This window comes from Arachis duranensis, chromosome 6, assembly GCF_000817695.3.
Source record: "Arachis duranensis cultivar V14167 chromosome 6, aradu.V14167.gnm2.J7QH, whole genome shotgun sequence".
Lineage (NCBI taxonomy): Eukaryota > Viridiplantae > Streptophyta > Magnoliopsida > Fabales > Fabaceae > Arachis > Arachis duranensis.
The window spans coordinates 108306881-108319265 of record NC_029777.3 but is presented as its reverse complement, the minus strand read 5'-3'; the positions used below and the strand labels follow the sequence as shown (position 1 = coordinate 108319265).

The window sequence follows — 12385 nt, the reverse complement described above, 5'->3', positions numbered from 1 at the left end:
GATTGCAGCAGCCATGATGTCACAAGAAATAAATATAAACATTATTGTTAACACCCACCTCAATATTATCTTCATCATAAGTATGTTTTACATCTGCCAAATCATCATGATTTTTATTTCCAAGTTTCTCTTTGCTGAAAAATAATCCTAGAAGAGGTATTAAGAACGTAGACTTTGTTTTTGATAAGAAAAGAACAAAACACACATACACACAAGGGTAGACTTTGCATTGCTTGCACTTGAATAATATTATTAAAGGTAAAGTAATAAATTGGTCTTTATGTTTGGGATAATTCTATTTTAATTTTTAAGATTTAAAGTGTTTTATTTAAATTTTAAAAAAAAATTATTTAGTTTTAATACCCAGTTCCGTTGCTACCGCGCGCTTTACGCAATCGATCGGATCGTGTAGATATCCCTTTAACACAATGTAGGTCATCGAAAGGGTCTCGAAGACTCACCAAAGCACGAAAGCCGGGATCTTTCAGAAAAATGGATTCCTATTCGAAGGGTGCATAATCAAAGCTAAATAATTAATAAAATGTCTTACATGACAGTAGTACAAGAACAAGGTCGATAATCTTAAAAATAAGTACAAATTCAAGAGGCACAAAACCAACCGTAGATACATCAATACATTTATTTATCATTCTTCTTAATTCTATATAAAATATTTCGTTTAAATGATAAAAAAATGATAACTAATTTAGTACGCCCAAAAGTAAAGACCAATTTAATACTTTATCTTATTATTAATTATGTTTTGGAGATTTATGAATTCTTTTAGTTTTTATAAATACAGGTCATATAATATTATTACCTATAAAAACTTTTACATTATTTTTGTCCATGTTATATGCTTTAGTTTAAGTCCTTGTCATATAAATACTTTAAAATATGTATTTAATTTATGTTATGTAAATATAAAAAATTATCATAGTCATCACATGTTTGTAGAGCTAAAAATATACATCCTATTTTACTTCATTTGCAATATTTTATATCACGGTCAAAGAGACTTTTCTTTTTCAATATATAGTTCTCAATTTCATAGTTTTCATTTTGGTAAATTATTTCTCAAGTTTATTGTATTTTTTTTCTCTAATAAATTATGAGATGCGAGATATCTATTGTATATTAGATCCCTAAAAAAGGCATTTATAATGTGTTTTTTATACAGGTAATATTCACTATATATTCTCCTAATTATTTTAAAAATTTAGCTTTCGTACATAGTTAATAATAAATATATAGAAAAATAATAATTAATTGTAAAAATTAGTTAAAGTTGTATACTTTAATTTTAGAGTTAACAACCAAAAACGCTTTTAAATTATTCAAACGCTGATAAAAATACACCAAAATTTTATTATCGACAAAAATGCCTTTAAATAATTTAAAAAACGCAACAAAAATGCCTAACACTAAATATATATTTTCAAAAAGTGCCTTAGAGATTGAATTTTGATGTGAATTTTTTTAAGTATCATTATAAAAATTAGATATTATTATTCTTAAAATTTGGTAACTTTTTTCTAAGTATATTTTTTTTGTGATTTTTTAAAAGTATTATTAGTTGTTAACAAAAAAATTATAAAAAATTATATACTTAACAAAAATCACCAAATATTAAGGATAATAATATATCATTTTTCTAATCATTCTTGCAAAATATCACATCAAAATTCAATCTCTAATATATTTTTTGAGAAATACATATTTAATGTTAGATAATCTTGCAAAAAAACTAACATTAAATATGTATTTCTCAAACAATACATTAGAGATTGAATTTTAAAGCAATTTTTTGCAAGAATGATTAAAAAAATGAGATATTATTATCTTTAAAATTTGGTAATTTTTTGTTAAGTATATATTTTTTGTGAATTTTTTAAAGTATTATTGGTTGTTAACAAAAAATATAAAAAATATATACTTAACAAAAAATTACCAAATTTTAAAGATAATAATATCTCATTTTTACAATCATGCTTGTAAAAAAGTACATCAAAATTTAATTTCTAAGTCATTTTTTGAAAATATATATTTACTGTTGAGTATTTTTGTTGTGTTTTTAAATTATTTAAAAGTATTTTTGTCGATAACAAAATTCATGAATATTTTGTCAGTTTTTGAATAATTCAGGGAAATTTTTAATAGTTAACCCTTAATTAGGGCTGGAAGTGAGTCAAGTCAACTCATGAGCTAGCTCGAGCTCGACTCGTTAATAGCTCGATAAGCTAAGTTCGTGAGCTAGTGAGCCAAGTTTGAGCTTGGAATTGAATTATATATATTTTTATATTTATTTTTTACATATAATTTATTGATAGATAAAATATATAAAACTGATCTTTTAAAATATTTTTTTAAATATATAAGTTATAATTTATTAATATAGAATTATATATTATGTATTTATGTTTCTATTATTTGAGCCAGCTCGTGAGCTTTCGGTGAGATGAGTTTAAACTTAAGAAATAGGCTCGATTGTTAATGAGTTAAGCCGAGCTTGAGCTTGGTCTCGCTCAGCTCAGCTCGGCTCATTTCTAGCCTTACCCTTAATTTTTTGTTTGTGCTTTAAATTTAGTTATGCACAAGTTGGGCTTGTACATTTTTGGGCTTTTTGTTTTAAACATGATTGAGTGGGTTTTAGAATAAGGTTGTGCTGCTCCAAGATTTTGATTTGTATTAAATTCGTTTTAATATTTTTTTATTTATTTGTAAATAAATTTTACTTGTATCTAAAATAACTAAAATATAATTTAAAAAAATTTATTTCCCAACGGTTAATACTTGAATGATTATTTAAATAAAAAAGGATTTGATTCGATGAAACAGTGTTTACTAAATAGAAAGTAAATATTTTTAATAGAAAATCAGATATGTTGCAAAATTTATAAGTTTCTCTTCTTTAGTATTAGTTAGTTAACCATTTAATTAATGAAATCTGAGACACTTCTAGGATTTGCAAATATTAACACTTATATGATCAACTCTCTACTTAAGTGGTTCTAATTGTATTATTCTTGAACAAATAATATAGTCAAAGTCAACAATACTACACCATAGTCCATAGGACATTTAACTAACACAAGATGAAGTAGACATTGCATTTCTTCCAGCTACTTCCATATGCAACTAACTTTTATTTCATATCACACTAAATTTTATTGAACTAACACAACACCATAAACTAAGACATATATATGAATAAATTGGATCCACTAAGGCAAATAAAGCTAACTAATTAATGATTCAACTAAACCATCTTGATTATTTCATATGGCATTAAATTAGTTAATGTTATTACAAATTTTACATCTCTAAAAAATATTTCTTTTAGATAATTTACATAAATTGGATCCTAAACTATTGTGGTTATTTCAAATGTTATTTTATATGTAATTAATTAGTCAATGTAAATGAAGCAAATTAACCAATGACCTGATCATTATAGCACATCATTTTGTTAATTATTTTATTACATATAGCCTTAAACTAGCCAAATAAAATCATGACATTAAATTTATCTCAGTGGGACAGACTTAGATTAATTACAAGCTGTCATCATAATTGGAGTGGGATGCAAGATTACTATAACCACAGCACCTGCAAGATGCAGCACACCAGACCCATCATTGCAATGTTGCACCAAATTACAGGGTGTTACATTAAAATAGACATAGTCATCTATGGTTCTTTATAAATTAAAATACATACTTTATAAGAACAATTTAATGTAATTTTCCATTGTTAGGCAATATAAACTTAGGAAGGTGAGAAATTATGAATTAATAGAATTGTACTATATGCGGTAGTAATAAATAAAATATTAAATGGCATATGGTTAAAGTCCTACAAAATAGAAAAAGACAATTTGAATAAAATATATATTTGAAGAGAAAGAGATAACACCAAAAGGAAAAAAATTTGTCATGACCTAAACAATTTTTTTAAGTCAATTTTCATTAAAGAAAAAAACAAAAAACAAAAAATGACATAAACATATGTCTCTACTCTCTACCTCTTTATTTTCATGCATTCTGTCCCAAAATAAATATCAAAGGCTACCTAAAGTTAATGAAACTTGACCTACCCTTGTAACTCAAGAAATCAATTGTTACTATTTGGAAAAAGTAATATTCTAGAATAAAAGTTAGCCAGCTAGATATTGAATAATAAGGTGCTGGCAGTGCCATATTTTAGCCACTGGTCCCCATGATTACAAAGTGTCTTTTCTTATCAAATACAAATTGATTAAACCAAAATATCTAATCAAGATTGTGACTGCTTACTTGGATTTTTCATAGTGGATTTATTTTAATTTAATAGTTAATAACACTAGTTTTGTACACCAATTTCTGTTTGGATTATTGTTACTAAATTAGTATTTTACACTGATTATTTAGGACTTAATTGAAGGCCCTACTTGAACATATATAATTTTTATGGTGTAAACTACATGGATGACATAAACTTGAAGGCAAAAAAGTCAATGAATTCTTTCTTGGTAGGGTAATCCCTTTTGCAACTTTCACTTTACAATATGTATGATTCTTCTCCATGTTCCAAAGTGAGACTCAGATTATCAAAATAAACTTTGTTAATGATGTTATACAACAATTAAGTTTTTCCTTTATTATGGGATTATATATAATCTTCCATAAAAGCTTATGCTAAAATAAGTAAATATATAAAAATCAGAATCAATTACCAAGTTAATATGATCCCAATGTTTAATTTATTTAAATGTCACAACTATTTTGAGAATTAGATCAATGTCAAATATAAATCAAGATAACACATAAACATGTTGTTAGTGTGATAAATTTCTTAGATTTTACGCATTTATATTCACAGTTGAAGGCAGAGAGAAAAAAAAAATAAATAAAGAAAATGAGAAAGTGTAGTTAGGTGCTTAGAATCTGATCAAAATGATTGTCATGTCACTATAATTGTTAGGAGGTTGTGCCTTTGTCTCCGCAAATTTCTGCATTCTATCCTCTCTCTTTTCTTCTTTTTCCTTTTTTTTTTCTCTTTTGTTTTCTTTGATCCTCTCATTGATCTTTTGTTCTTCATTCAGTTAGTGACAACTTAAAAGACTCAGAAGAGAAAACAAAGAAAGAAAGAAAAGCAATGGCATTTGCAGGAACAACTCAGAAATGTATGGCTTGTGACAAAACCGTTTACCTTGTTGATAAGTTGACTGCGGATAACCGAATTTTCCACAAAGCTTGCTTCCGCTGCCACCACTGCAAAGGAACTCTCAAGGTATCTCTCTATACTCGCGCACGCACGCACGCTCGCACACAATTAGTTCTTGGTTATATAGCCTTGGATCTGGTGTACTGATAATTATGTCAGTAGTGGTTGATTCTACGGCTTGAACCTGTAATCCTGGGATTGATGTTAAATTCCATGTTGAAATTTTGATTAGTGAGTTTGCTGACAGATTCATGTATCTGCAGCTGAGCAACTACAACTCTTTTGAGGGAGTTCTTTACTGTAGGCCGCACTTCGATCAACTTTTCAAGAGAACTGGTAGCCTTGAGAAAAGCTTTGAAGGTAAGAAACCATTAATTCCTTCTCTTTTATCTGTCACTCACACTTTTTGATGCATCATTGAATCTCAGTATTTCCTTTCTTTACTTAATTAGGAACACCAAAAGTTGCTAAACCAGAGAAAAACACTGATGAGGTAAACAAAAATTGAAATCCTGGTTCTTGCAACTCACAAAAGCACATTCAGCTTTCTAACATATCTCTAACTCTTGTTCTGTTCTAATCAGAAACCTGCAGCAGCAAAAGTTTCAAGTATGTTTGGTGGAACAAGAGATAAATGTGCTGGTTGCCAAAAAACTGTGTATCCAACTGAGAAGGTAACAACACAATTCAACCATAGCTTCTTTCCACTCTTACAAAAATAGCTTATTAATGATATATATAGGTCACTGTGAATGGGACTCCTTACCATAAGAGTTGCTTCAAGTGCTGCCATGGAGGATGTGTTATCAGCCCTTCCAATTACATCGCGCACGAGGGAAAGCTCTACTGCAAACACCACCATGTCCAACTAATCAAGGAGAAGGGAAACTTGAGTCAGCTTGAAGGTGATCATGAGAAGAGTGCAGTGCAAGCAAAAATCAATGGCGAAGAAGTCACAGCTGAGACATAAAATGCTTCACAAAGGAAAGAGTCTTGAGAGTTTTATTCCTTTGATACAGTTCTATGTTTTCTTCCCCATATGTTTCTACTGTGTCTCATGCTTTACCAGTATTTTGAGTCCTGGAAATTGGAATATACCTTTACCAGTGATAAATATTGTATTGCATTTTTCTAATCTTGATGATCTTCATTTGCTATTTCCCATGTTGTGAGTGTTGATTGATTTAGGAGTTACTCATGCTTTTGCAATGTTTTTAATAAACTTTCATACTTTCATTCATTAATAGTGAAGGTAATAGCCAATTAAAAAAGATTATGCAGGAAATCAGCAATCTTCTCTATTGCAAAGTCCTTCCTATAAACATTTTTTTAAAGTTATTGCTATGCAATAATAATGTAAAATCCAATCAAATACTTGTATTGTAAGACTTTTAAGATAATGAGTAACCGAATCAGATATCTATACCAATTTGATAGTTGCACTAACAATATGTACAAATTGAATCCATTTTCTCGCAGTCATCAAGAGAAAGAAAGTACAAGATATACTTTAGAAAGGTCACAATGTTTCAAGACATAAATAAGTAAATAATTAAAACCACAATTGAAAGGCTACATTGTGAAAGGCCAATGCTTGAGTATGTAGAGGAACAACACAAAGCTAAAAAGTGTGCTGCTTGCACATTTCTTATCCTATTTTTCTTCTGCATCTATTCTAAACATTAAGTATCTGTTTTACCTTTGGGGTGAGGAAGTAAAAGGAAAAGAGGTACCATCTAGGAAGATTGTAATTATTTTCACAGCGAATAAAACAATATGTCACAGGGTATAGGTGACATTAATCTAACTACCTATGAACAAGGAATGCAGAAGAAATAAATCAAGGATTCACTATATCCACAATACAACCGTTGCGGAAAATATGCTTCATGTCTATGACAAAGTTGTCACAAAGGAATCCAAATCCAAAAGTATCATTGTGGTATTGCCAAATCCTTCCCTCTCCACTCCTTGGATTTATCATTCCAGCTGCATCTGGAATAACTAAATCATAGCTTGAGCTTATGTGAAGAATTCGTTTGACAACTTCGTTGCCTGACAAATGTAACTGCTGAAATGGGTTTACCACTTCGACATCGGACAAGTGGAACTGCTCTTGAATTTCAAAGCTTGTTTGATGCGGTCTGATATGAAGCCGGCTGTCATACAAGGTTTCTTCCTCCAGAGAAAATGGAGTCTCCAGAAATGTCGTTTTAGATGTCCAGAAAACCGGGGCATAGTTGGAAAAGCGCTCAGGAGGATCCCCAACTCTTCGGCAGGCAATGCCCCCGATGTCATCATACACCACAAGGTAAAAGGCTAAATTCATGTCATCACAGATTCCCTGCAACAATGATAGTAAAGAGTCCAATGAGCCAAAGTGCTCCACTATCATCCATCTTCATAATCATAATAGAAAAGGGAAAATATTGAGCACTAGTGCACTACACCATGTTTCATTTGGAACACATAGTGCTACCAACATGATTTCAATATAATGTCTGCATCTCCACAAGATCATAAACATCAGAACTTCTCAGCATTCTTACCAGCTATTGAATTCCCAATTCCCAATCACTTCTCTTAACATTTTGCAATTTGATTATTTTGACCCAAAGTCCCAAACAACCAAGTATAGTATAGTTCAACTACTCTATGATATCATTATAAAATGAAAGATATCAAAGAAGGCAACTTATGCACATAATCGAGCGTAACAAGAGGGAACGACATAGAAACACCTTCCAAAGGCCTTGTAAAGGCCGCGATGGTGTTGGTGAGCAATTCTCGATCTTCACAAAATGCTCAGGCTCCCATTTCCTCTTAGCCAGCCTCTCCTTCTCCCTTCTCCTCTGCTTCCTCGACTTATCACTTCCAGGGCTAGTCCTATTTGCCAAATGCTGATAAATCTCAGACATCAACCGGTCTGGCAAGCTTCCTGGCGATCCACTGACATCCTCTCCGACACTACCGTATTCATCGCCGCTTAGGTTCCCAGGGCTCATACTCCTACTAAACCCATTTCTCTTCTGATCAGAACTGCAACTCGAAGAATTTGCAGCAGCAAAGCTCTGATTTTCCTCCACAACAAAATGCGTCCTCCCCATGAAACTCAAATTCACTGGAATCAACTCATTCTCAGTTAATCCAACCTGTTACATCAGAGACTGAACAAAATGAATAATTCAATTATCAATCATTCCACTTGAAGCATTATACTAATCCAATCAAATCAATATAATTGACTAACTATCCTGCATCAGAAAAACAGTGTGTTTTTGTCAGTTTTTATATTTGTTTTTTTTTTCTAATTATCACAAAAGTGATTTTTATTTTTTCACATTAAAAAAGCATTACACAAAAGTTTCCCATTCCAATTTAAAAGCTAAAAAAAGGTATTATATTTTTTCAGCTCGTGACTAAGAAGCCAAGGAGAATACATCTCTACATAAAAAAAAAAAGAATCTTTCCGTCCAAAATAGCTGAATTGTGCATTTGTATTAGCTCATTTAATAAATAAATAAATAAATTGTCAAAAAAAATCTCAAAAATAATCTGTTACCAACAAACATGCTCTTAAGTAATGAGCTTATGAAACAACCTCCCCATTCGCCGGCACCGCCGCGAACTCCGGCGCGGAAACCTCACTGCGGCCATCAGGATCCAACAAATTAACGATCTGGCCATCATCCGAAAGACCCATCCAAAGAAACGGAGCTTTAACAACGCCATATGACCCATTGGTCGACGGCGAAACCCTAAATCCCGAAATGCAAGTATCCCACCACTCAAAGAAGAGCAACGAAGGCGAAGAAATTGAAGCGCTACCTGGCCCGCTCCGGCGCCAGAAGCCAATGAGATTCTCCCACTCGCTTAGAGTTCTATAGAGGTGCCTGTACGTGACTGCACCCTTCACCCATTTATTGATCTGTGTCTTGGAACCCCACCTTCTCTCGCACATCGTGAACCAGAGGCGCGAATCGCTGGTGCAGAGCGAAACGAAGCGTTTTGATGTGCAGGAGAACGTGGCGATTTCGGTGGGAGAGAGAAACGACAGTATGCAGAGCTGAACGTCTTCGGGGAAATCTGAAAACGACAGAGACGAAGCCATTGTTGTTGTCGTTTTGGGCGTTTCTTTTTCTTTTCTTTTTTTGTGTGGTTTGAACTTTGAAGTTTCAAGTGATGCGAAGTGTTGGGTTGCAGAAAATAAAAAAGGGAGAGAAAAATGGTAGATTCTTTTCAACTCTATGGAATCATTCTTTCTTTGGTCTATGATTGTTTCTGCGTTACTGGGCTCGGGTTCGTGCTCATCAGTTAAACGGCAACGACTAACGTCACGTATATTCAGACACGCTTGCGTTTCGTATTTTCATAAACGACCCATAATATTCGAAACGACATGCTGTTTTTGGGTCGTAATTGGGTTGGAGACTTTGAGTGAAGGTAGAGGATACTGGTTATCATAATGGTCACGGCCCAATTGAGGTATCTAATTATAAATTCGTTAATTTAATGTTTTATATTTTTAATAAAATTTAAAATATTTTTATACTAATTTTTTATGAGAAGAAATATTATAATTGACAATAAATTTACATAAAATATGTATTTTTGTTACTTTGGTAGTTCGTACCGACACATAATTAGTTAGAATGACGTATTAGTCCTTTTAACTGATGATTTTCAATTTGGTTGTTGAATACAAAAATTGAATATACTACAGAATAATGTGTTAGCGTGAATATTTTAGAAAAGTATTTTACTTTGTCAATTCTTCAAGGTTTGGTTTTCAAGTTTCAACACCTGGATTCATGTAGCTTCTTGTCCTGGCAAGGCATTTTTTATTCAATTAGTTTACAAGAAAATGGAGTGAAAGAAATTAAAAAAAGTAGCTGCTAAAAGTGTCAATTATAAAATTGTAATTTGTAATGATTAATAAGGTCAACGTACTTGATCATTAATATGTTCATGTTACACATGGTTTTGGTATATTTTAAGTTTAATGATTGAGCCTCGAGTAAATAAAAAATATTATTTATACACTAAAATCAATTATTAAAATCAAGCTACTAATATATTTGTATATAAATACATATTTAGTTTAATTTATTTTTAATGTGTATTTATATTCTAGTATATATTTTATATTGATAACTAACTTTGGTACGAAACCTAACTCATTGGAAATATGAATATTACAAAGAGTTCCCATATAACTGTTCCCTAGTTCGTTAAGTGTAAGGATTTATGAAAATTTTATGCTGCAATAACTTATGCATTGTTTAATTGTTTTCATTTTCCTGATGAAATTGTTAGTTGTACACAGCAATTTGCTATTGTATACATGGCTTTCCAAGGTCATACATCTGAATCAAAGAAACAATTCATGCCTTAGACTAATTGCTAGCATGTTGGTGTTTCACTTTTCTTGCCTCAAATCAAGGTCTGAACAATCTGAACTAATTTTCAATTCATTTTAACGTATTTAACCAAATCATGTGTTATAAAGCACTACGACTTAGACTTAAAGTATCATTTTGTTGAGATTGTGACTTTTTTTACTTGCAAAAAAGTCCAGATATTAGTATCTAAGTTTATAATTACTTATTTTGAGAGTGCAGTGAGTAATAACTCATCCTATATTACTAATCTAGAGTTAAATAAAAAAAAAGTCTCATCAGTAATTACTTGAGAGAAGAAAAATAAAAAAACTATTTTCACATATATACAAAACTACATTTTTTATTTTTATTATTGAGATTGTGGTGGTGTTTTTAAATAATATGGAGAAATGATGTGTTTTCTTTTTGTATGAATAATCACAAAACTGAGGTTCAGTTTTGTGTATTTTAAATTTTTTTTTTGTTATACCACAAATCTGACCCTCAGATTTGTGGTTTATCATTTTTTTTCACAAAACTGACCTATCAATTTGTTTATCTTTTAAAAAAATTTTCAGCTTATACAAATTTGAGGCTCAGATTTCTTTATTACCTCAAATCTGACCTTAAGTTTTGTTTCCAAAAACAAAACTAAGCCTCCGATTTGTGAGTTTCAATTTATAAAAAAATTTATCTTCATATCTATAAAAAACACACCATTTTTCTATAATTGAGTAATGATTATAACACATTTTAAATTTCCATAATTAAAAAAATTAGCCACAAAACTATTATTGTAAATTGGCAACTTGTAGGACAACTAATTATTTACTTTGATTGTTTGAATTTTTAAGACGAAATTTGTGGTTGGAATTATAGATTCCTTAAATTTTGTTTGTAAATTTTAATGTTTGGGTTTATCGATTTTTAATTTGTGATTTTGTCGTATCCTATTTTAATTATAGTAAAAATATTTCTTTAATTTTTGTAACTAGTGATTTTTATGTCTCATATTAAGGAGGTTTCTATTTTTATTTTATGATTTTTGTAATCTTTTTACTGCATTAATAAATGTTTACTAATGTTATTATTTTAGTGAGCAGATATTATTATTTTTTTACTTTTTTAAGTAGAAAATTATGTATTTCATTTTTATTGTCAGATTATATTATAATCAATTAGCATTTGTTAGAATTATTTAGTATATATGAATATTTATTACAAAATATTATATTTTTATTATTACGATTCTCTTAATACCAATAAATACCCTTTTATATTGTATAAAGTCATGGTATACAAATTACATTTTTATTATTACCCTTTTATATACACAAATTTTTTTTTCAATTTAATCTTTTGTTTCTAACATAGTATAGAGCCATGGTATCTTCTTTGAAGATAATATGATGTTGTTTTTCTTCTAGCTGAAATCAGGGTATGTCTAAAACGAGCTCAACCATTATGTGCTTATTGAATGAGCCACATTTATATAGGTCATTAGATTTTATTAGATGAAAATCAAAGGCTAATATAAAACAAGAGCATTGATGAACTTTAATAAATATAGAATATCCTAGTACATAAATAAATACTTTAAATGGCAATACTTTAATACACAATACTTTAAATGGCAACAAAATTTTTTATTTTTAAATAATTAAATATAAAATATATGAGTTTTTTTTATTTATTAAAATTAATTATTGCAAAAAAAATTTATAATATTAAAAAATTATATTAAAATAATATTTTAAACTATAACTAACATAAAACTATAAAATCATTAAAATTTATTT

General features: G+C 29.9%; 2 protein-coding genes across 3 annotated transcripts; one reads left to right on the top strand and one right to left on the bottom strand.

Annotated features, from left to right (window-relative positions):
• Positions 1 to 4849: 4849 nt before the first annotated feature.
• Positions 4850 to 6369, top strand: LOC107495797 (LIM domain-containing protein WLIM1). 2 transcript variants are annotated; one of them, XM_016116981.3, is made up of 6 exons: positions 4850 to 4965; positions 5084 to 5271; positions 5469 to 5565; positions 5658 to 5698; positions 5790 to 5879; positions 5948 to 6369. In XM_016116981.3, the coding sequence occupies exons 2-6, from the start codon at positions 5137 to 5139 to the stop codon at positions 6173 to 6175; spliced, it is 591 nt and encodes a 196-aa protein (XP_015972467.1). In that variant the 5' UTR covers positions 4850 to 4965; positions 5084 to 5136; the 3' UTR covers positions 6176 to 6369. The 2 variants fall into 2 exon arrangements, with proteins under 2 accessions (XP_015972467.1, XP_015972468.1); XM_016116982.3 differs by lacking the exon at positions 4850 to 4965 and having other exon boundaries at positions 4995 to 5271.
• Positions 6370 to 6670: 301 nt separating this feature from the next.
• On the bottom strand, positions 6671 to 9613 carry LOC107495796 (F-box protein At3g12350). The gene is made up of 3 exons (XM_016116980.3): positions 8807 to 9613; positions 7947 to 8357; positions 6671 to 7549 (listed from the first exon to the last, which is right to left on the bottom strand). The coding sequence occupies exons 1-3, from the start codon at positions 9314 to 9316 to the stop codon at positions 7046 to 7048; spliced, it is 1425 nt and encodes a 474-aa protein (XP_015972466.1). The 5' UTR covers positions 9317 to 9613; the 3' UTR covers positions 6671 to 7045.
• Positions 9614 to 12385: the final 2772 nt, after the last annotated feature.